This window comes from Phascolarctos cinereus, unplaced genomic scaffold (genome assembly GCF_003287225.1).
Source record: "Phascolarctos cinereus isolate Bilbo 61053 unplaced genomic scaffold, phaCin_HiC Scaffold_4;HRSCAF=312, whole genome shotgun sequence".
NCBI lineage: Eukaryota > Metazoa > Chordata > Mammalia > Diprotodontia > Phascolarctidae > Phascolarctos > Phascolarctos cinereus.
The window spans coordinates 557,902,527-557,927,565 of record NW_027555847.1 but is presented as its reverse complement, the minus strand read 5'-3'; the positions used below and the strand labels follow the sequence as shown (position 1 = coordinate 557,927,565).

General features: G+C 38.5%; 1 protein-coding gene and 1 long non-coding RNA gene across 3 annotated transcripts in view; one reads left to right on the top strand and one right to left on the bottom strand.

Moving 5' to 3' along the window:
- Positions 1–21,850, bottom strand: part of DTNBP1 (dystrobrevin binding protein 1) — a 166,577-nt gene extending 144,727 nt beyond the window's left edge. The window contains exons 1-2 of one of the 2 annotated variants that reach the window (XM_020986793.2): positions 21,647–21,850; positions 309–362 (exon numbers count right to left, since the gene is read on the bottom strand). In XM_020986793.2, coding sequence (XP_020842452.1) covers positions 309–362; positions 21,647–21,702 — 110 coding nt within the window. In that variant the 5' untranslated portion in view covers positions 21,703–21,850. Of the gene's footprint in view, positions 1–308; positions 363–19,625; positions 19,647–21,646 lie in introns of those variants that run through there. The other variant, XM_078153582.1, reaches the window with a different exon arrangement.
- The window catches only part of LOC110208690 (uncharacterized), a 47,071-nt gene continuing 43,217 nt past the window's right edge, over positions 21,186–25,039 (top strand). The window contains exon 1 of the long non-coding RNA XR_002324598.2: positions 21,186–21,260. This is a non-coding gene — a long non-coding RNA (uncharacterized LOC110208690). The remainder of the gene's footprint in view (positions 21,261–25,039) is intronic.

Genomic DNA, 25,039 nt, shown 5'->3' with positions numbered 1-25,039 from the left:
CAAAACTTGTGAGTGCAGACTGACTCAGATTAAAATATAATTAAGAGTATTTAACCAAATAAATATAAATATAACATAGATAATATTGATTTATATTTTTTTAAGATAATATGCTGCCCATAGGGATTGGTTTCTACTTATGTTTGACATTACTGATATAACTTAATACTACTAGGACAAACCATATAAAAATTTAATTGGGATGACAGTGAATTGGTTGGGTTAAAAGTAATTAGTGAACAGTATTATCTAAAAATAAACTTAAAACTCACAGATTCTACAAAAAAGAAATTTTAGCACAGTCATACCTCTGTTTGCTCTTAACTTTCGCTTCTCTTGACTTGTCACTTAAAGACTTCAGCCTATAATTAAGTATAAAATTATATCATTGCATTTTTGTATTACTTGCAAAGACAAGAAATAAGCTTTTAAATTAGATATGCACAATACTGTAACATTACTGTCGGATAAATTAAGCCTAATTTTTAATTTTAAAAACTTGCATCTATTTATAAACAGCAAACTACTCTTATTTCTGCAGAAAAAAAATTCTTATATTGTTCTTTCTCTCAGGTTGACCATTAATTTAAATTCAATTTTGTTTTATTTTCAGCTCCAAATTCTCCCCTTCCCACATTGACAAAGCAAGAAAAACAAAATCTGTTTAAAATGTGTATGATCAAGCAAAACAAATTCCCACATTAGTCATGTCAAAAAAAAAAAAGCCTCAATTTGCATTCTGAATCCATCATCTCTCTAACTGGAGGTGGGCAGCATGTTTCACCACGAGTCTTCTAGCATTGTTGTTGATCATTGTATTGATTAGTTGCTAAATCTTTCAAAGTTGTTTGTCTTTACAATACTGTTGTTATCGTATACAGTCAATCTTCAACTTTTTCAGGGGTAATGTTCCTAGAAAACAGCGCGAAAGTAAAAAACATGAATGTTGATATACTGAACCTATGGAAAATAGGAGGTTGGGTTCCTGTGACCACCAAAAACTGTAATCTTTTGCTAAAGAGATCGCTGAAAACATACTTTTCTGCATATAATTCTTTATAACATAACATTAATTCTGATAACAGGCATTTTTCTTAACATAGTAATCATGAAACAACCCACAAAATGCAAGGGAAAGGAAGCAATATCTAACAGAACCAGGAGGGACAGGGGCTGTGATGTCAGAAGAACCTTGCGGTAAAAAAGGGAAAGGGACATATGCCATCTCTAATCTCCCTTTTGGCTCTTTGCTTGAACTGTTCCTGATGAAAAGCACATGCCTCAGGGTGAGTCCCTAGCCCTGGTCAGAGCTCAAAACTCCTGCCCAGGGAGGCTTGGGGCCCAGCCTGGTGCAGCTCTCTGAGGAGCCTGGTGGCACAGGCAGTAGAAGAGGCAGGATGCTTTCAAGTGCCAGCCAGAGGGCAGGGGTGACTACCATCTCCTTTAGTCACAGACTTAGCCACTTTTCCATTTGTTCAATTTTCTCCACGTGTACTTGTGAGGTAACTTTAGCACTTTCTGGAGTGCATTCATAAACACTTTTACAAAAATTTTGCTCCTTTTTGAGAATATAAATTTGCATGCATTGTGCCTCTCATGTTTTTTTTTCTCCACTGTGTCTGGTTGCTGACACAAAAGCAAAAATTAGGTTAGTAATAAAATCACCCAAATGCTTGAAGTCACGAAATTTAAACCCATGAATGTGGAGGGTTGACTACAAATTGTCCTCCAAATCCTGTTCACTTTACTTTGTATCAGTTCATACCAGTTTATCCAGGTTTCTCTGAAACCATCTTCTTCATCATTTCCTACAGCACAATAGTATTCCATCACATTCATATACCATAATTGGGTCACCTATTTCCCAACTGATGGCAACTCTCAGTTTCTGATTCTTGGCCACCACAAAGAGAGCTGCTATAAATACCTGTGTATATAAAGGTCCTTTCCCTCTTTTTCTGATCTCTTTGAGGCAAAGACTTAGTAGCAGTATCACCAGGTCAAAGAGTATGAACTGTTTAATAGCTCTTTGGGCACAGTTACAAACTGCTTTCCAGAATGGCTGTACCAGCTCACAGCTCCATCAACAGTACATTCATGGACCTGTTTTCCCATAGCCCCACTAGCATGTCCTACTAATAGGGTGCTCAGGCCCCAGCCCTAAGATCATATCTCTGAAAGCCTTCTAGTTTCTCAGTAGGCCCCTGCCCTGTGATAAAATTTTCTCTTGTTGCAGATCATATTCTGCTTTCAGAACAGACACCTGGGTGCCTGGCTCAAGGATTTTTGTCCCTGGCTAGCCCAAGGACTCTCCCTTGCAACAGATCCCCAAGGTCCATGCCTATGACAACTCTCTCAACATCTGGTATCAACAAAGTTATCTCTGCAGGTTCCCTGAATTTTTCCATCTATAGATGATAGGCGCCTGGTCCCAAAAGACACTTAGACCCCTAGATTACCTAATTAGCATCCTTGGGATTCCTCTCCCTTGTCCCTTTTGAATATAAGCCCCAGAACCATCCTCACTATCTCACAGGTTCCCTAAGAACCCTTGCCCACTTCTATTGGCATTACAATAAACCTTGCCACTTGACTAAAGGCTGGCTTGAGTGAGTGAATTCATTTCAGGCAAGTCAGCCTTGGCATTCTCAGGGTCCTAGAACCCCTAAACCATGTCAGCACCCCCAACCCTCTTCACTACCAAAGACCTGCTTTTCCTTTTTTGTCAACTTTGCCAATATGATTGAAATGAGATGTTATTTCAGATTTATTTTCATCTGAATTTCTCTATTAATGTTTCAGATTATTTTCTCATATGGGCTGTTGACAGTTGGATTTCTTAACCTAAGCCCTCTCCAAATTGCCTATTCTTCACTTAGATCTGTCTTTATTTGTTTAAAAAGTCTTTGTAATTGTACTCAAATAATTCCTGTATGTGTCTTGGCAAGTAGTCCTCAAGTATTTTATACTGCCTATACTTACTTTAAATGAAATTTTCTTCCTGTATCTTCCTGCTAGATTTTGTTGGCAATATACTGTAAGGCTGATGATTTTGTGATTTTATTTTATATCCTGCAACTGTGCTGAAATTGTTGTTTACATTAGTTTTTTAGTTGACTCTTTAGGGTAGGGGTCAGCAAACTACAGCCCAACACCAGTTTTTGTATGGCCTACAATTGAATGGTTTCTATATTTTAAAATAAAGTTTTGCATTTATTTTGTTTTATATTTTAAAATGTAAAAAAACCCTCTTCTCTTGCAGGATATATAAAAACAGGCAGTAGGCCAAATTTGGCAAATCATCTTATCAAATGCAAAAAAGTGATAATTTTGTTTCTTCTTTGCCTATGCTCATTCTCTTGATTTCTTTTTTCTTTTCTTATCATATCTCTAGCTAGCATTTCTAGTACTACATTGAATAGTAACAATGACAATGTATATCCTTGTTTTACCCCTGACTAGAAAGACATCTGACTTATCCATATTGAAGATAATGCTGGCTCCTGGTTTTAGATATATACTACCTTTCTTATTAAGGAAAACTCCATTTATTCTTACACCTTGAATACTTTAAAAAAAACGCAACAGGAATGGATGCTGTATGTTTGGGAGTTTTGGAGGGGGGTTTTGGGATTTTTAGTAAGGCAACTGGGGTTAAGTGATTTGCCCACTTAAGTGTTAAGTGTCTGAGGTCACATATGAACTCAGGTCCTTCTGACTCCAAGGCCAAAGCTCTGTCCACCACGCCACCTAGCTGCCCTAATGTTGTATGTTCTTAAGAGCTTTTTCTGATATAATTATATGATTTTTATTGTTTTTGTTGTTAATGCGGCCAATTAAGCTTATAGTTTTCCTAATACTGAATAAGCCCTGCATTCCTAGTATTAATCTGGTCTGGCCATACTATATAAACATTGTGATATGTTGTAGTCTTCTTACCAATATTTTATTTTAAATTTTTTGCATCATCAGTTAGGGTGATTGGTCTATAGTTTTTTCCCTCAGTTTTGACTCTCGCTGGTTTAGTTATCAAGAGAACATTTTTGTCAGAGAAGGATTTTAGTGGAACCATATCTTTTCCTAATTTTTCAAAGAGTTTATGTGGTATTGGAATTAATTGTTCTTTAAATAACAGAATTTGCTTGTAAATCCAACTAATTTTGTTTCCCCCTCCTTTGGAAGTTCATTTATGGCCTGTTTGATTTCTTTTTCAAAGATAGGGTTAAGCCTTCCCAGCAATACAAGGATCTAAGACATCTCCAGAGGCCTTGTGATGGAAAATGCTATCCACATCCAAAGAAAGAGCTACGAAAGTTGAATTGCTATTTTTTTTCTCTTCTGTTGAGTTTGGTTTCCTCTTTCTGATGGTTCCTCCCAATGGTTTTAAATTTTACTTACAACACCACTAATGTGAAAATATGTTTAATAGGAATGTAAATGCATAGCCTATATCAGATTGTGTGCTTTCTTGGGGAGGTTAGAGGGGAGGAAGGGGGAGAAAAATTTTAAACTCAAAAGCATATGGAAGTGATTATTGATAAACAAAAATAAATAAAATTTTAAAAAATGTAAAATTTAAAAAAATTTGAAAAAAAAATAGGGTTAAGTATTCTATTTCCTGTTCTGTTAATTTCATTTAGATTGTCAGTTATATTGGCATAGAAGCGCACAAAACAGTAATTAATCATTTCTTTTATTTCTTCTTTACTGGCTGTGAATTCACTTTTCTTTCATTTTTGATAAAAGTATTTGGTTTTCTTTTCTTTTATTCAAGTCAGCCAATGGCTTATTGATTTTCTTGGTCTTTTTTCCCTCAAATAAAAATCAGCTTGTAGTTCAACTTGTTGATTCAATGGATTTTTTGCTTTCAATTTGTTAATCTTTCCTTCAATTTTCAGGATTTCTATTTTGGCATTTGAAAGTTTTTGATTTGTTGGTTTTATACTTTTATTTTGCTTTGTTTTTAGGCACACCCAGTTCACTGATCTGCTTTTTCTCTCTTTTATTGACGAAAGTGCTTAGACGTATAAATTTTCTAAATACTGTTCAGTTGTACCCCAAAATTGTGGCATATTGTTTCATTGCTGTCATTATCTTTATGTTTCATATAGATATGTCGATAGCACCTCTCAGCAAAAAGTAGTTTCTTTGTTTATCTCATTTAATTAGGTCTATTTTTGCTGTTGCTTTGTCTAACATTATTGTCACCTCTGCCTGTTAAAATTTAAGGTGAAGCATAATAGATTCTACTCCAGCCCCTTACTTTTTTTCTTTTGGCGAGGCAATTGGAGTTAAATGACTTGCCCAGGGTCACACAGCTTGTAAGTGTCAAGTCTGAGCTCACATTTGAACTTAGATCCTCCTGAATCCAGGGCCAGTGCTCTATCTACTGCGCCACCTAGCTGCCCCTTCCAGCCCCTTATTTTACTATGTGTATCTTTTTGTTTCAAGTGTTATTTCCTTAAAAATAACATACTATTGGATTCTGGTATCTAATCCATTCTGCTAGCTCTGGCCTCTTCCACTTCACGGACATTCCATTCACAGTCACAGTTAGAGCTGTTAAGTACGTATTTCTCACCATCCTATTTTCTTATACTTTTTCTTCTTTTGTTTCTTGCCCCCATTTTAATAGTTTGTTTTCCTTCTGAGTAATCCTTCCCTTAATCTTAATAAATAGCACCTACCTCTCAGGGTTATTGTGAGGATCAATTGAGATAATAATTGTAAAACACTTAGCACAGTGCCTAGCACATGGTAAAGTGCTATATGTTAGCTTTTATAATAATTATTTTATTAATCTACCCTCTCTCTAACTCTCCCACCCCTTTCCTTTATTTACCTGTTTCCTTTCCTGTTTTCCCATTAGATGAAATGCACCCAACTTTATGCGTATGCTTCCTTCTTTTGATGAGTGATACGCAAGATCAAATATCACAGGAGAATTACTCCCATGCCTCTGTCTAATTAGCCTCCTTCCAGGACCCCTGATTATGACAAAGTTTTAAGTGGATACATGTAATATCTCTCATTCTTATATATTGCTACATATATGAATGCAAATCTCTGTCTCCTTAAGCTGACATGGGGTAGAAAAACGACTCAGTGTGACTTTTTCCTTGATTTTCCAATCAGAATTTGGTTTGATGCATTTTTTAGATCTTTGCAGAGATGTGTGTATGTGTGTGGGGGGGAGGGTTAGGCTATATTTCTTCCAGTTACCCTTTCCACTTTGACACTTTTGCTAATCCTCTAATTGCTGACTTTTGCAGATAACAACACATTATAAAACAATACCAGATCATTTATCTAGTATCATTAGGAAACAAGCTATTCAACATAAGCTGAATTTTCTATAACATGCTTACTTCTTTATGTAAAATAATATTTCTTAAATTAGATAAAACATCAACAAAATTCAACAAAAACCCCAAGAATCTCAAGGGAAACAATGAAATAAAAGGAACAGAAAAGACATAGCAGTATTAGGCCCCAAATTATGTTATAAAGTAATAATTATCAAAACTATTTGGTACTGGTTAAAAAAACAGAATAATTAATATAACAGATTAGGTAAGAAAGAACCAGAAACAAATGAATATACTAACATAGGATTCAATAAACCCATGGACACTAACTGCTGGGGTAAGGACAACATAGTGGGGTATATAACAAAAAATGATAGGAAAACTGGAAAGCAGTAAAGCAGAAATTAGGCTTAGACAAGTACTTTCTACAGTATACTATTAATCAAGGTCCCTAACACACCTGACCTGAATCAGAACCAAAAAAAAAATTACTACTATATTACATTTGTTTAGCATTTTATACTTTGCAAAGTATTTTCATATATAGTATCTCATTGGAACCTTACAGAACCCTGGGAAGTAGGCAGGACAGGGATTGTACAGATGGAGAAAATGAGGCACAGAGTGCTCAAATCACTAATCAACAACTCACTGAAAGAACTTAGACAATAACTCAAATCTTCCACCTCTTAGTACACTGTTCTTTACACCATACTATGTTGTCACTTTGTGAACCACATTCCCTGTATTCATCTATTAATCTGTCAACAAGCATCTGTTGAGCTCCTACTGTATGCTGGGCACTGTGCTAAATACTCTGAATACAAAGAAAAGCAAAAAACAGCTTCAGTCCAAATGAAGGAACTGGAATTATCTGAATTATTTCTGTCAGGGTTAATGTCCATGCAGGGCAGCTAGCTCCTAGAGAACAAAGGCTTAGCTAAAATTCTTAGTCTCCCAATTGAACTTCATTAAACTAGGTCCCTGAAGTAATCCTTCAGGATTATAACCACAATCTAGGTAATGAGGGTTTTTTTTAACTTTTTAGGCATTTGGGGTTAAGTGACTTGCCCAGGGTGACACAGCTAGTCAAGTGTTTGGTCTGAGGCCAGATTTGAACTCAGGTTGTCCTGACTTCAGGGCTGGTGCTCTATCCACTGCGCCACCTAGCTGCCCCCATTTTTTTTTCTTAAAGCTGTGACCGTCTCCCTTAGGGCAGTAGTCTTCCAGAGTGACATGCACAACATGATCCACTAGGATACAGAAAGAAAATATTAGAATTTGTATTTTAATCTAAAGTTAAGAAAGTAATTATACCTTACGAACACTTAGTATAAGGATTGACACTGGTGCCCTAATTGGATGCATACAACAAGCTATGATATGTGATGCGTGATACACACAAGGCATCTTAAGGAAAAAAACAAGGGGGCTTGACAGTGGCACACTTACTCATTTGTTCACTTGTGGCATAAATGCAGTTCATGTTCCATACTGATTGAATGGATCTATACATTATATTATCTAGTTTTAACTAAACTAACCCTCACAAAATGGACAAGTGGCTCTAAAAGATTCCTGCAGACAGACAGTGGATTGAAAACAAAAGTCAAACACAAAGGAATAAGAAAATGGCAAAAATGATGATAATCAGATCTGCCAAGAAGTCAGCCAAATTATTCAAAATTAGCAAGATTATTTGAAGCATGGATTTATGTCCACTCTCATTAATGATGAACCTCAGCATAAGTATATATTTTGCCTTAAGATATTGGCTAATAATAGCATGAAGCCATCATGACTAGTAAGATTTAAAAATTAAGCATCCAGAACATGAAAACCAACTTCTACAACTTTTTTTTCAGTATGATATCTAATCAAGCACCTTACACAATTTCACTATACTTAATGGCATGCACAGAAATAATTATGTTAGAATGCAATAACACAGGTATACTGGAGATTAAGAAGATATCCTTACTTCCTCTATTCTACCAAGTCACTCCTGCACAGGGGTGGGTTGGTCCAGTCACAGATCTCAAGGAATAGAAAGAAACCCACCCTTGAATCTCATTACAAGACTTACTGATAATGTGCTACCTTCCCAATACACACATACACAAAGGATACAAGGGGACCTATGCAAATCTTTGACAAGTACTTAATTTCTCAGGAAACAGGACACTTGAGAGGCAAAATAGAACACTTGGTAGTTCCAGGAAACCAGCCCTGCCCAGAAACAGATGTTTGTCCAAGTGGCCACAGTGGTTAAAGCTACTAACACTATTTTATACTCAGCAGGATAAAGAGAATTAGAACCTTTTTCAAATGCATACATCTATAAAATGAGGAGGGTACTCGTGAGGGTCAAAGGAGATACTATGAAGTACTCTGTAAACTTCTAAGCCTCATATAAATGTTAGGTATTTAATGCATCAAAGTGTCACGTCATATTGGTTGGAAGATGCCAATCTACTAGATGCCAAAAGCTAAGAAACTGTGCACTTACATTATCTGCACCAGAATGGAATAAAGCTCACTAATTTGACAAACCAACATAGGGTATTTTGATCCAACCATCATTTTATTAAGCTCTGTGCAAGCATTGCTAAACTCTGGATACTAAAAAGAAGTCCAAGTATACTCAAATGGTTTTAAATTTTTACTGGGGGGAAATGTATGTGAATAAATAAATACAAAAGAAATAATAAGTAAACTTTGGGTAGGTAGGAGCACTAACATGGGGCAATAAGGAAAGGAAGCAGTTTGAGCCAAATCTGAGAGGGACCTAAAGGTTCCAAGAAGTAGAGGTAAGAAAGGGTAGCATTCCAGACGTCAGGCTCAGAAACAGAATGTTGAGTATCTGAAATGGAAAAAAAGATAATCTTTGTGTGAAGAGGAATAATGTGGAAAGTCTGGAAAGATAGGCTCGAGATAGATTAGGAAAGATTTTCTCTTCTTCTGCCTTCTCAATGTCCTTCACACCTCCCAAGCCTAAGGCATCTCCAAAAGTCCCTGCCCCATTTGCATCACCAAAGGGAGGTTATAGAGGTTAAATGATGAAGGGAAGAGATATCAAAAGCTCTTGGGAGTCAATCTGCACAGACATTTTGGCAATCTCTTTGAAGTGTACTGATGTAGGGTCAAAAGAAACCCTTGGAGCTGCTTGAACCATCCCATGTAGTTAACAAATGAAGATGAAAGAGGCTAGATATTTTGTTACATCTGCTCCTGTTAAAACAATCCAGAATGGCCTATTAGGAAGGTAGATGGCATCTGTCAGCTTACCTTGGATTATGAGGAGTTGAACAAGGTCACTGTGCTCATCACTCCAATAGTTTTTGATATCATCAATTTTGTAGAAAGGGAGCCCAGGATCAGGGTGAGTAGTATGAGTTTATGGCCTTTATTAATGCTTTTTTCTCTTCTTATGGCTGAAACTAGTCAGAAATAATTCCCTTTCACCTGGGAAAGAATCCAGTATATTTTCACTATCCTTCCCCTGGGCTACCTGTACTTTCTCTCATATGGCCATATTCTGGTCCTAAAAGCACTGATGTACTCTATCATATGTACATAACATATCGTATATTGACTGGGAGAAATGAAGCCATGATAACTGAAGACCTACACTGGATGATGGCACATATGAAGGACAAAGGGTGGGAAATCAACCTTAAGAAAATCTAGGGTCCAACTTAGTCAAGTTCTGGGGAACACTGACAATAGGGAAACCCCAAGGATCCTGGGCACAGTGTAGAATAAATTATTGATACCTACTTCCCCACAATCTAAGGAATCCCAGAGGCTTATTGGACTCTTTAGATTCCGAAGGACCCACATCCCCCATCTGGATATCCAGATGGCTCCCATTTACTGGGTCACCTGCAAGTCCACTTCTTTCAAATGGGGGCTAGGATTTAGCCCTAGAATATCTAAAACAAGCTGTCCAAAAGCCTCTTTTCTTGAGCCCCTGCATGGCCCATGTTTTTGAAGGTCTCTGTCCATAAAGAGAAGGTTGTGTAAAGCCTTTGGAAAGCACCAAGAGGTGACCAGAATAATTGTTAGGCTTCTTGGAGCTACAAGTTTTCCAAAGTGGCCTCTCACTATACCATTTTTGAAAAGCAGATGCTCACCTCTTACTGGGCCCTAGTTGCTAATTAGCAGATGCAAAATCACCCTTTGTTCAGAATCACCTTATTATAAATTGGATGATGCAAGATGGCTTTCTTACAAAAGAGATAAGGGAGAAGAGGCTTCTATTGTTAAATGAAAGGCACATATTGAAAATCATACTTGCCTGAGTCACTTCAGTTAGTGTCATTTACAAAAAAGTTGAGACTAAAGACCTCCAGTCCAGGTCTGGAATCCTGCCTCCTCCACTAGTCCAACAGGCACCCATCTTATTAATCCTGAGGATCCTGAGGAACAGTTTCCATCTGGTTTACTGATGGCTGTAATTGCTACATGACAGCTATACAGAATTAGACTTTGGAGGCCACTAATCCAGTAATAAGAATGGAGGTTCTAGAAAGTCCTTGGAACTGGCTGAGGTCCAGGGTGCATTTGAGGGATGGGCCAGAAAATATCTTTATCTACAGTGATTCCTAGGTAGTAGTGATTATGAAGCTGGTCATCCTGTCTGGGGCCTGATGAGAACAAGTATGACCCTTTGGGGTCAGGACTGATGGAGTAATTTTGCTGATATCAAATCTGTATAGCGTGGGGCATGTCAGCACTTATCAGAGACAACATATGTTCTCCACTGAGAGGTATCATTATAAGAACAGCAATGGTTAGGGTGTGGATTCATTGCTAATCTGGACTTTGCAACAGTGATGCTATGTTACACTAGGTATAGAACCATGCAATCATCCTAAGCATGAAGCAACTATTCATGCTCAATTAGACTACTTATACCAATTGGAGGTTTGTTCCAGCTAATCAAAAGCTATATTATCATGCACCTGACTGCCTGGGTCAATGCCACCCTAGGAAGGGGAAAGGCTCTCTGGTCCATTAGTTTCTAGGATTCAGACTTGAGAAAGACTTACCCAATGAGAATGGACTGCTTTTAGACAAAGTTCTCACTGCTCCTCTCCAGCTTTTTATTCCTTCCATAAGACCCTTCTGAGCCCCAAGATCCTGTACCACCTCCCCAAAGAGTTGTGTGCACCCTGGAGAATAAACTCAGGTTCCCCTCAATTGGCAGGCTTACTTTCTTCTGGGTGCCTTGCTTTCTAACAGCATGGGAAAAGTGAAATTTTTGCTATATAACTAAGGTAAGTATTTACCTGGAAGAAGGAGGATCCCTTACCTAAGCAACAGTCTTCTGTCTCTAGATGAAGGTGAGGAAGAACCCTTATTTAGCCTCTGCAGAAGAAGTGGGCAGTTCTTCTGCAGAGACCTCTAAAAGGTCAGAGCTCTGGTGTCATCCCCATAATACGGCTCCCACAGAGGGGGAAATTTTGGTGGATGAGTCAGGGAATACTGAATGAGTAGTTACTAAGTACCAGGAAAATTACTAGATACTAGAAAAGCTTAGATCCTAAGACAGATTTCATGCAAGAGGATGTGACCTCTTAGGCACTTTACTAGAGATGATGCTGATGGAAGAAGCTTTTATAAAGTACCTGCTATTTTCCAGGCACTGTGCTAAATGCTTTTACAAATATCTCATTTACAAGTATATCTAATTATCTCATCTCTTCAGGAAAAGCACTTGTGATTGTGCCAGAGATAGCACAATCTATGTGCTTGCTTTGATGTTTCTGGTACTTCTCCTACCCACCGTTACTATCTTACATCTGAACACTCATTGTAAACTGCAAATGTGAATTCAGCCTCAGCCACTTATTAAGTGGGTGGCCCTGGGCAGGTCAGAATCTCTCTCCTAGCCTCAGTTTCCTTTGCTTTAAATAATAATAGCACCTTCCTCCCCCCACCTAGTAGCAAGTATTAACAATAGGAGACATAAATACAATGCCACAGAGACCTTTGAAATCTATTTTACATATGTAAACAGTTAAACATAAAGAAGCTAGAATGAGTTTTTATACTAGTAAAATGCATTGAAAATGCTTCACCCAAGTCTGTTCACATCAGCAGTATAGTACCATTAAAAGAACACTGAACTTGGAGTCAAAGGACCTGATTCAAATTCTGATTCTGTCAATTACTACTTCTGTGATCTTGGTCAAGTCATAGCCTCTCTGGGCCTCAGTTTCTTCATCTGTAAAATATAATGATTTTGCTGGATGACCTCTTAGGTCTCTTCCAGTTCCAAGAGCCTATGAACTCTCCTTTACTCTTTCCACTTCATCAACTATCAAAGTCTGGCAAGCAGTTCTGGTACAATATGTTCCTAAATAACTCATATGCCCCCTGCTACATATCTTGATACCTTAATCTTACATGAGACATCAGTCATTAGCAAAATTTCATATATATCAGCAGCAGGATTTCAGTGGCTCTGTCATCCCCTCCCCCCCCATATACCCTACTCCAATACCTAATTGATACAAAAAATTCTACAGATTTTCTTCCTTTAGGCTTTGCCTATAATTATTTAAGCTTTATGAAATCATTTACACTTTAGTGTGAATAAATTTAGCAAACAGGGTTCAGATAAGGGAAGGTGCCCAGAACTTGGGTAACTAGGGGGCTGGAGAAGGGAAGAAGATGCCACTCACAGTGCAGAAGCTTTCTTGTTTTGAACCTGTACTAAGGTCTAGCCTAGCTGGGAAGTTAACAAGTTTTATTTACATGACAAACTTCAAGAACTTAGGGTACTATACACAGGAAGCACCTGCTCATCACATTGATGAATACTCTCAAACCGACCCATAATTAGACTGCCGGGTTTTCCCTCACCTACATACTTTAAGTCTAGGTAGTTTAAATTTGCCTTAAAATTGCCTCAGGAAAATGAATCAAGATGAAAATCACTACAGGGTACACATTTCAGCTTATAGCTGCCACTCAACAATGATCATGCCCATCTTAAAGACATATGGTAGAGGTCCTCCAGGGTGGTTACAAAATTTCGGATTTTCTCTAAAGGGGAGAAATGCATCCTGGAGAGTTAAAATCAAACTAGAACTTTCCACAGTGGATATGAAACATGAAGGTGCCCCAAAATTAACTCACTCCCATCTTCAAACCCAAGACCCAGTTTGATCTAAAAAGAAAAACGTAGGATTTTCAGGCCTTTCCCAGTACCAATACACTTATATTGTATCCCTTCAATACTTTAGTGACTCTCACTTCATCAATGTAGCTATTACCTCCCTAGGTACAGATTATAACTCATCCTGAGTTGTATCAGGATCACTGTATATTAAGAAAATGTAATAAGAGTAAAATTCAAGAATCAAACTGGGGAAGCATAGGGAAATGTTTGGGTTTGATAGCATCACTGAAATATCCTACAGACCAGCTAGATAGTAAAAGGAAACATATGAGGCAGAGAAACAGGTTATAAGCTTAGCACTAAGGCATGATATAGTAGTTATGGAGGACTTTTTCATTACTCAGACATCTACTGGAGCTCTCAATCTCTGACAAAAATGAAGCAGCTAATCACTTCATAGTTTGCCTTAACAGCATCCATCAAAAGATGGGAGAACCAGCCCATGAAGGAGACTGCTATGCTACACTGGATTCTTACTAAAAAAGAGGAAAAGGCTGATGATATAGAAATGATAGGAGGTAAATGGCCACTCTGAGAATTTGAGGGGTGTAAAGTTTGGCAGTCTGATATTCACCCTAGATTTGGGGCAAATAGGTTCCAAAGATTACAGGGAACAAAAAGAAAAAGATAGCCAAAAGTACAGAAAAATCAGCCTATGAAGAATGGATAGCACCCAAGAATTAAACTGTGGAGTAACAAAAAAACAAAAATAAAAACCCCACAATAGTGATAAGGAAGAAAGGGAAGAACTATCTAATGAATATGATACAGGTGCAGAACTAAGATTAATTTTGTTTATAATTTTATTTTTTTAATGTTGAACTTAAACATCAAACAAAATGAGCATTTCCATATACATTGTGGAACAGAGTTTTGTACAATAACCTGTGAATCTTTTATGTACAGGTTACTTTTCTTTCTTAATTACATGATAAATTCAACATGTAACTTTCAAAGCTATTCTGCTTATGTGTTAGTCTTTCTGCCGTTTTCATCTGTGTATTTTTTAAAATGCTTCATTGATCTTCCTTTCCCTTTTTTTTTTGGAGTAAATTAACCCTTCTTACAAATATATTTAATCAAGCGTAACAAAATTCTCTCATTGCCCAAGCCCAAAAACGTGGTTTTTTTCTATCATAACGTGAGTTGCATGTTTCATCAGAGGTCCTCTGGAATCATTGTTGCTCATTGCAGTGATCGGAAGTACTAAGATTTTTAAAAGGCACACACAGAAGAAGAAAACAAGGACAGATAGTTGTAGATAAGTATAAAAGTATGTAACGTGATCCTACAAGGATACTATAAGAAGTTGTGAAGTGTAAAATGAACTGAGACTGGCAAAGAAAGTTAAGAATAGAAAAGGATTTAGGTTTTTTTATAGCTACAATCAGAGCAAAAAGGAAGGATCAGAGAAGAAAGAGAACCACAGGTCAGAGTAGAAAGGGTAGCAATAACAGACTTCGGAAAGAAGACATAGCTGGTACTCAAAGAACTAATGAATGGGACTGTAATACCAACTTAGTCATTTTTGCATGATCACAAACAATGAGAGAGGTTTCTCTAGGCCCACAAAGCAAGAGTGTTTTAATTTTTTTAATAGGAAGAAAATGTAGTCTCTTTTGGCCAATGTGCTTATCTTTGATTTCTGGAAAAATTGGAGAATATTTTGTTAAAAAATATCTAGTGAACATCTAGAAAATGAAGCTAGGATTACTGAATTAGCATCGATTTCATCAATAATAAACCAAGAAGAGGTCTGACTAGACTTCCTTTTTGGGTAGGATTACTACACTGGTAGATCAGAAAAATGATGTAGATACAGTTTATCTAGATTCAAGCAAATCATCTGTAAAGGTATGTTACTGTGGATAAGGTGGCAAGATGTGCACTAGATGAAGGTAGTCGACTTAGACTTAGAATTAATTGAATGGCCAAGCCCAAAGAATAATCAATGATGGTTCAATGTCAGCTTTGAAGGAGTCTTTTAGTAGACTTCCACAGGGATCTGTGATTGGCACTTGGATAAAATAATAAATAGCATGCTTATAAAATCTGCAATGACACATAGCTAAAAAGAACACTGATACATTAGATGATTGAGTCAGGATCCAGAAAGTTATCAACAAACCAAAACTTGGATAGAACTTGGTTGGATTCTAATTTAGTAGGACAAGTGTAGTACAGTTAGGTTCAAAAAAATCAGCTTCACAAGCAAAAGATGAGGAAAAAGTCCTAACTGTACAGCAGAAAAGATTTCTGATTTTTCAATCAAGAGGATCTGAATTCAAATACAAACACTGTCATTTATTATCTGCATAAACTTGGGCATGTCAACTTTTACGGACTTGAAATCTATCCTTTCCTCTTCCTTGGAACTTACAAAATTGTCATTCAATGCTTTCACTAGCCACATTAAGAAAAGTATAGTGTACAGAACTAATAAGGAGACAGTACAACCAAATTCTGCTTTTCTTGGTCAGACACATCTGTAGCATCATGTTCTGTTTGGATTACCACATCCTGGAAGAATACTGATAAGGTGGAAAGCATCCAAAGGAGATAAAGCAGGATGCAAAAGTGCTTCAAAATTATGTCATACAAAGATCGGTTGATTGTAACTAGGGATATGGAGCCCAGAGAAGATCTAGGGAAGGGGGTAAGGGAATGACAACAATCCCTCACATACTTGAAACCAGTTATGCACAAGTGGGATTAGATTTGTTCTGTTGGGCCCAGAGGGTAAAACTAGGAACAATGGATGGAAGCTGCAGAGACAATGAGTCTGGAGAGAAAGAATTCCTAATAATTAGAACTATCCAAAAACGGAATGGTTTGCCTTGGAAGGAAGTAGACTACCCCTCAATAGAGGCCTATAATCAAAGTCTGGATGACCACTCTCTGGTAGGACTAGAAGGCTTCTGAGATCCTATCCAATTTAGACTCTGTGAAAGATCTTACCATATACATAATAAAAGATTCAATGTAGTAGGTGAGCCTTTCTTTAAGGCTATATTTTGCTGTCAGTTAAATGCTTTTTCTGTAATCAAAAAAAAAATAAAAAACAAAAGGCTCTTGTGTTCTATGTGCAATTCAGTTAATTGCATTATTATGAAAATGTGTTCTACCATAAAGAATTGCTTGCAAAGCCTGTTTCCCTACTAATATTTTCATCAATAAAAACTTTAATATGTATGTAGCTCATTCTCACAAAAAGGAGAATGCAAACCTTTGTTTCATTCATTGATTATTTATATTTATAATTATTGATTATTAATTATTGATTAATTATAATAATAGCTAGAGCTGACATTTATATAGTGTTTACTATGTGCCAGGCACTGTGCTAATTTTACAGTTATTATCTCTTTACAATTATTATCTCACTTGGTCCTCACAACAACCCTATCAGGTAGGTGCCATTATTATCCTTATTTTACGTATTAGGAAACTGAGACAAACAGAGGTTAAGTGATTTGCCCAGGGTCACATAATTAATAAGTGTCTGAGGCCACATTTGAACTCAGGTTTTCCTGACTGACTAGGCACCACCTAGTTATTAATGTTTCTTAATTAGCCCTTTGGGGTAATAATGTTTTATGATTTTTTTTTTACTTTCTTAGTACTTTCTCCTTAAATATCTTTTAAAAGTATTATTTAGGGGCAGCTAGGTGGTGCAGTAGACAGAGCACCGGCCCTGGAGACAGGAGGACCTGAGTTCAAATGTGACCTCAGACCAAACACTTGACACTTACTAGCTCTGTGACCCTGGGCAAGTCACTTAACCCCAATTGCCTAAAAACAAACAAACAAACAAAAAAGTATTATTTAATTCTTCCAAAATCGTGTCACCTCCAGCATGGAGATATTTCCTTACTGGGTCCTGTCTGGTCAAGTCACTCTTCCCACCTTTGTTTTCAGTACTATTTCAACTTCCTTCAAATATCAATGAGGAAAGGAATTATTAAAGTCTAAATGCTGTGGCTTTGTCACAGACAATGAAAAAATTACAGAACTGCAAATTAGCTCCACTTTCTATTTGTTGGCCTCCTACTGATTTTGTCCATAAATGCTCTTGGGATGATATGGCTGAGTTGGGTCTGAGAGCACATTTTCTGAATACCTGTTTTCATGTTCACTGTTTTTCCTTGTTCTATGAGCCAATATAGATCACAATCTTTTATCACTCCTCTCCATAATGTTTTGTGAACAACTTTGTATTTGGAACTGGAGTTACCTTTGGTTGCCATCTCATTCCACTTCCCAAAGAGAGTAATTGTCTTCTGGCTAAAATGGTTCTTGAGTGCTTTTGGCTTCCTTATTACGGGTATTCCTTTACACTGGCTAAGTTTTTGCAGGAAATGGTGATAATCCAAATGAAAATAGTTGCTTTTTTTTACATTCCCCATTTTTGGCACAAATAGTCCATTCCAACAGGTCAGGCTGAAGCTATTAGACTACAGTGACTTATCTTTATTCTTTCTTCAAATTTGATGTTAATTTTTACCTTTTACTTAACTAGCTGGCCTGACTAGAGATAGTTGATTCTTACAAAGCTTCCAATCAGTAAATAGTTGTATCTTGTCTGTAAGACAGTCAATTTTTTTTTTTGGAAAGGTAGTTTGGTGCTTACTGGATCCATTTCTTTCCAACTCACTACTCATGATATGTGGGTGTGATGTTTCTGAGTAACCCATAAGTCTTCAACTTCTTCCTCTTCTCAAATACGAGTTATATTTTTCAACATATCTTTCACCCTCACCCCTTGTGCCCACATTCACCCTGAAGTTAACAAAGGATTAAAGTAAAGGCTGATTAATCACAGAATCAAAAATCTTTGTACAAATTCTGCCACCAAAAATATCAAGTCTCTCCCTACTTTGGTACATTCTCTACACCACTATTGCCAAAGTAATTTTTAAATGCAAATCTGACCACATTAAGCACTCATTAAAATCCAGTGGCTTCCTATTGCCACTTGAATCAAACATAATCTGCTCTATTTAGCTTTTAAAGCCCTTCACAACCTTACCCCTATCATTGTATCTTTTTCTCTCTCACTCTCTTCTTTCTTTCTCATGTAGCCAGACTATACTCTTCTCTGTTCCTCACACATGATACTCCATCTCCTATTTCTCTGTGTTTGCACTGGCTGTCCCCCCTCCCCCAAGCTTGGAACACATACCCTCTTTACCTCCACCTGAATCGCTCTCTCTCTTCAAAATACAGCTCAAGCACCACCTTCTACATGAAACTTTTCCTGATCCCCTCAACTACTAGTTCCTTCACTCTCAAACTACCTTATATTTAACTCATATTTACCTATTTATATTTATTCCCTGTAAGTATAGCCTTGCCTCCCCAAGTAGAATGTAAGTTCTTTGTAGGTAGGAGCTATTTCCTTTATTATATTTGTATTCTCAGCGTACAGAATAGTGCCTGGCAAAGTGTCATCTCCAGCAAGAAGAGTTTTCTTACTGTGTACTTCGTCTGGTCCGGTCCAGCCACCTTTCCCAGCTAAATTTTAAATACCATAGATTAAGCACTTAATAAATGCTTATGATTGATTTCTAGTATACTAGAACTTACCAATGCCACAATCCACTGGCATAAACATAATAGATTAGTTCCTTCTCTAACTTCAACCACGTGCCACCTGTCAGTTAACAGGCTGATGGTGTCTAATTAGTTTGTCAATTCATTGGAAATGGGTAAAATAAACCAAAACACAAGGGTTTGAATCCAGTCTGAAATGATCCCAGAGGAGCTAGCCCTGAACTGGCCTCAGTTTAGATAATCCCTAAGTGGAAAGATCAGTTTTCAAAAATGTCCCCAAGAAATTCTTTTCTGTATAGATGCAATCCTACATGTATAAAATGCCAATTATTATTAATCCTCCTCATGCCAAATTTCCAGTGCCACCTAGACCTGGTGCTGGTGGTTCTGTACTAAATACCCATCAATATGCCCCATGTGAGAAATATGACAAGAAATACATCATTTTCACTTAAGAGAAAAGCTGAAGATATCAGGGCAGCTCTAAACTCTCTTAGTTCAGGTTCCATTTTGGGACAAAATGAAGCACTTGTAAATCATTTTAAAAAATCAACAAAAGTAGGCTTACTTACCATGTAACAAGCATACAGTGACACTAAGCTTTCCTCATCTCCACATAGAAATGTATCTAGTCATCAGAGCAGGATATGGTAAAGGACACGGTAACTCACCTGGTCTACAGAAATCCACCAAGTGCAAAGGGCCCTTACTGCCCACAGCTAGAGCTATTTGTGCTTTAGATTACCACTGAAAAGAGCTGGTTTGTTTTTTTTTTTATAAACAGCAAGGCTCTCCAGATGCTCCTGTTGTCATTCTACTACTCCCTCTGGCTGACAACCAAAAACCTGTTCTTTGTCCTTATCATGACCTCCAATTATTAACTCCTTGAAGGCAAGGGACTGTCTTTTGTATCCCTGGTGCTTAGCAAAGTGCTTAGTACCTAGTACACATTTAATAAATGTTTACTGACTGAATGAATCCTTTAGTTCTTTTGGAGACCATCTAACCCTGCAGCGGCTACACTTTCCCTCCTTCCCTTATTAAACCAGTTGAACCATACACTATTCTCTTGAATCCCTTGTCCCCTTACCCTATCATTAATCTTGCCCTGCCAAGCCTCAACTTCTCTGGGCTTAAGTCATGCATCTATGAAATGATGGGTTTGACTAGCTCAGGGTTTTGTGGACAGAGGGTCCTTGGAAAATTTTACGTCTTAATTACAATAAAATTGGTTTCCTTTGTAATCCTATTGTTTTATTCATTTAAAAATATTATTCTGAGAGAGGGGTCCACAGGCTCCACCAGTCTGGCAAAAGGGTCCATGACATACAAAAAGTTTCAGAATGCCCTTCCAGCTCTAAATCCAACATTCTATGAAGTTACATCTGAAACATCCAAAAGACAGGTACTGCTTGGACATCCCTTCAAAGAAGCCAAGTGAAGTGACTTAGCTTCTATTTTCTATACAGAAATTTATAAAGCAAGACAAACTCACACTCTACTTTGAAAGGAAATCACAATCAACAGTGTTTCCAAAGGGATGGCTAAACATAACTGACAGATGCCATTTTGGAGTGGTACAAAAGCAAAAAGCATAATATGCCTTTAAAGTTTTCTTCCAATATTTCAAACTTCCAAAAGGAACTGCATTAACCTCCAAATTATTCCTCTATGAAAATTTTACTTAGAGCAGGCTATAAAACATCTTCGGAAGGCAACGACTCCGAAACAACCAAGCGGCCGGGCCAAGGTTACCGCAGTGACTCAAGCGTCAAACTGTACATGGGCATGTAGAGACTTGGGCCTGGGGTAGGAGGGCAAATTTTCAGACTGAGGTGCTACTGCGCTGGGATGGGGAGAGAGGGGAGAGTGACAAAAAGGAATGGGGAGATGGGCTCCCGGAACGGTCCAGGCTCTAGGCTTCCCCGTCTCGGAGACGATGCCCGTTCCCCAAAGTACTAGAGACCACCCCTCGGGGCTCGCGCAGGAGAAGCCCATTAAGTTAAATGCATGAAGACAAGCAGCAACCTCACCGGGGGCATCGCCGTACTCGGTCTGCGTGCCACCCCTAGGGTGGAGGAGAGCGGAGAAGGTGGGAAGGGGTACGGACAGAGGGGGAGGAGCGCAGTTCACATGACTCTCCGCAGTCCAGCGGTTGCTGAGCACAGGGCAGACCCGGGCACCGCTCCGACTCTGCGGCATCGCGGGTACGGCTGGAGGGAGGCGCGCGGCCGAGGGGGGGAGGGGGAGTCACGCTCAGGGCGGGGGGGGGGCGCGCTCAAAGTGGGGGGAGGGAGGAAAAGGGCGGTGCGCTGGACCAGAGGAGGGAGGGGCGGAGGGGCGGAGGGGCAGGGCCGAGGTTGGGACAGAAGTTCCTCCAGCCCCCGCGGACTCGGGGAAAGTTCGTGACTTTCAGGCGCCGCGCCAGTTCTCGCCCCCGGCCCGGCCGGTAGCAGGGCTGGAGCGCAGAGGGAAGGGCGCGGGGTACAGGCTCCGGCTGGATCGTTTCCCCCCGCTCCCCGCCCCTGCCCTAGCACCTGAGGCCCCGGCGGCTCTCGGTGCACTTCCTCTCCTTCGCCCGCACTTTACCCACCCGGAGGTGAAATCCTGATGCACACTCAGCAGCCTCTCTTTCAGGGTCTCCAGCATCTTCGCCGCCGCCGCCGGGGTCTCTTCCTCTTCCTGCTCCCCCTCCCCTCCGTCCGGGGCGGCCCCCTACCCCACAACTGTCACCCGCATACACATCCCCACGCCCTGGCACTGCTCCTCTCACACCGCCCCGTGCTCCCAGCGCGCCGCCCTCCGCCCCGGGACAGCAGCCGCAGCCCCCACCTTCCGCGTTGTTCTCCGCCCCCCACCCCGGTAGCCACACCCCTACCCCGCCCCCGCGCAGCCGTAATAGCTCCAGCCTTGGCTCAAAATTCGCTGAGGCTGCAGCGAGGCGGGCCGGGAACCCTAGGGAGGCCGGAGGAGGGCGCACCGCGCGTGCGCGCCTCCGCGCGTTTCGTGCCCGCGCTCCGGGAAAGCCGCTGTGCAGAATTGAGCCACGCGCTTCCACCCCGCCTTCCCCCCAAGAAAGTGAGAAGCTCCGGGAAAACTGTTCATGGCTTTCTGCAATTGCAAAAGGGTGATAAAGGACATTTAGATGACTCAGTGGTTAGAGCGCCTGGCTTGGAGTCAGGAAGACCTCAGACACTTAGCTGTCTCCCTTGGCAAGTCACTTCGAGTCACTTTAACCCTCAGTTTCCTCATCTGTAAAAAGAGCTAGAGAAGGAAATAGCAAACCACTCCAGCATTTCTGCCCAAAAAAACCCTCAAAATAGGGTCAGGAAGACTCGGACAAGACAAAAAAAAAAGGAGTGATAAAAGCTGACAGTGGTTTCCACATAACAGTGCTGCAAACAATATAAATATTATCATATTAGAAATGAAGAAACTGATGCCCAGAGAGGTTCTGATGACCTGCCTACAAGGGCACCCAGTTAGTATGGATATTCGAGCCTTTTGACATCAAATCCATTGCTCTTTCCACTATGTATATATGAATGCACAATAGTGCACGCATACACACACACACACACACACACACCACACACACACACACACACACACACGGAGGAAAGCACTTTGCATATATTACCTCATTTGATCCTCACAAAATCCCATGAGAGAGATATTATTATTTCCCATTTAACAGATGAGGAAAGGCTGAGGCTAGTTTTAAACTGTGCTCGCAGAGGGGGAAATAGGGGGAACAGAAAACTGAAATAAAGGAAAGAAATTGCAGTAAGACTTGGAACACAAAAGCAAAAATAGATCTAATTAAAAGAGATAAAGAAGGAAACCATATCTTGCTGAAAGGTGCCATAGACAATGAAGTCATATCAATACTAAACATATGTACCAAATGGCATAGCATCTAAACTTTTGAAGAACTTGAATGAGTTACAGGAGGAAATAGATAATAATAGTCAGGAATAATAGGAAGACCTGAGTTCAAAGGTGACCTCAGACACTTAGCTGTGTCACTCTTGGTGAGTCACTTAATCCTCTTTGCCTCAGAGCTGGAGAAAGAAATGGCAAACCACTCCAGTATCTTCATCAAAAAAAACCTCAAAATACGGTCAGTTCCCCACCCCTGGATTAGGACACAAAAACCTCACAACTAAATGCAGAAAAGCAGAAATTGTAAACACATCCTTTTCAGGTCACAATGCAATAAAAATTACATTTAATAATGGGTAATGGAAAAAGAGATTAAAAATTAATTGGAAATTAAATAATCTAATCCTAAAAAACAAGTGGGTCAATGAACAAATCATAGAAACAATGGATAATTTCACTGCAGAAAATGACAATGAGACAACATACCAAAAGTTATGGGATGCAGCCAAAGAGGTACTTAAGGGAAAATGTATGTCTCTAGTTGCTTACATCAATAAAATGGAGAAAAAGTAGATCATTGAACTGGGCATGCAACTAAAAAATACTAGAAAAAGAACAAATTTAAAATCCCCAATTAGACACCAAATTGGAAATCCTGAAAATCAAAGGAGAGATTAATAAAATTGAAAGTAAGAAAACCATGGAACTAATAAAACTAAAAGCTAGTTTTATAGGGGGGAAAAACAACCAATAAAATAGATAAACCATTGGTTAATTTGATTTTAAAAAAAGGAAAAAAGAAGACCGAATTACTAGTATCAAAAATAAAAGGGGTGAACCCACCACCAATGAAGAGGAAATCAAGACAATTGTTAGGAGCTATTTTGCCCAATTATATGTCAATGAATTTGACTATCTCAATGAAATAGATGAATATCTACAAAAATATAAATTACCCAGATTAACAAAAGAAGAAATAAAAGAAATTGAACAAGCCATCAATGAACTTCCTAAGAAAAAATCCCCAGGACCAGATGGATTCACAAGTGAATTTTACCAAACATTTAAAGAGCAAATAATACCAATATTATTTAAACTATTTGGAAAAATAGGCAAAGAAGGAGTCCTACCAAGTTACTTTGATGACACAAATATGGTTCTGATACCCAAACCTGGAAGAGCCAAAACAGAGAAAGAAAACTATAGACCAATTTTTGTGATGAATATTGATGGAAAATTTTTAAATTAAAAAAAAAGCAAAGAGATTACAGTAATATATCACAAGGATCATATACTGTGAACAGGTGGAATTTATATCAGGGATTCAGAACTGGTTCAATATTAGGGAAACTATCAGCATAGCTGACCATATCAATAACAAAATCAATAGAAATCATATGATTATCTCACTAGATGAAGAAAAGGCCTTTGACAAAATGCAGCACCTGTCCTGATTAAAAACACTAGAGAGCATAGGAATAAATGGAGCTACTTTAACATGATAAGTAATGTTTATCTAAAACCCTCAGCAAGCATTGATAAGCTAGAAGCCCTCTCAATACAATCAAGGGTGAAGCAAGGATGCTCATTATCACTTCTATTATTTAATAGTACTAGAAATGTTAGCTATAGCAATAAGAGAAAAAAAAGAAATTGAAGGAATTAGAATAGGCAATGGGTAAACAAAACTATCATTCTTTGCAGCTGATATGATTTTATATTTAGAAAATCCTAGAGAATCAACTAAAAACTACTTGATATTATTAATAACTTTAGCAAAGTTGCAGGATACAAAATAAGCCCACATAAATCATCAGCATTTCTATATATTACTAACAAAGCCCAGCAGCAAGAGATATAAAGAGAAATTCCATTTAAAATAACTGTAGACAATATAAAATACTTGGGAGTCTACCTACCAAGACAAACTCAGGAATTAAACGAAAACAACTATAATACACTTTTCACACAAATGAAGTCATATCTAAACAATTGGAAACATATTAATTCCTCATGGGTAGGACAAGACAATATGATAAAAATGATAATTCTACCTAAATTAATCTATTTATTCAATACCATATTAATCCAACTACCAGAT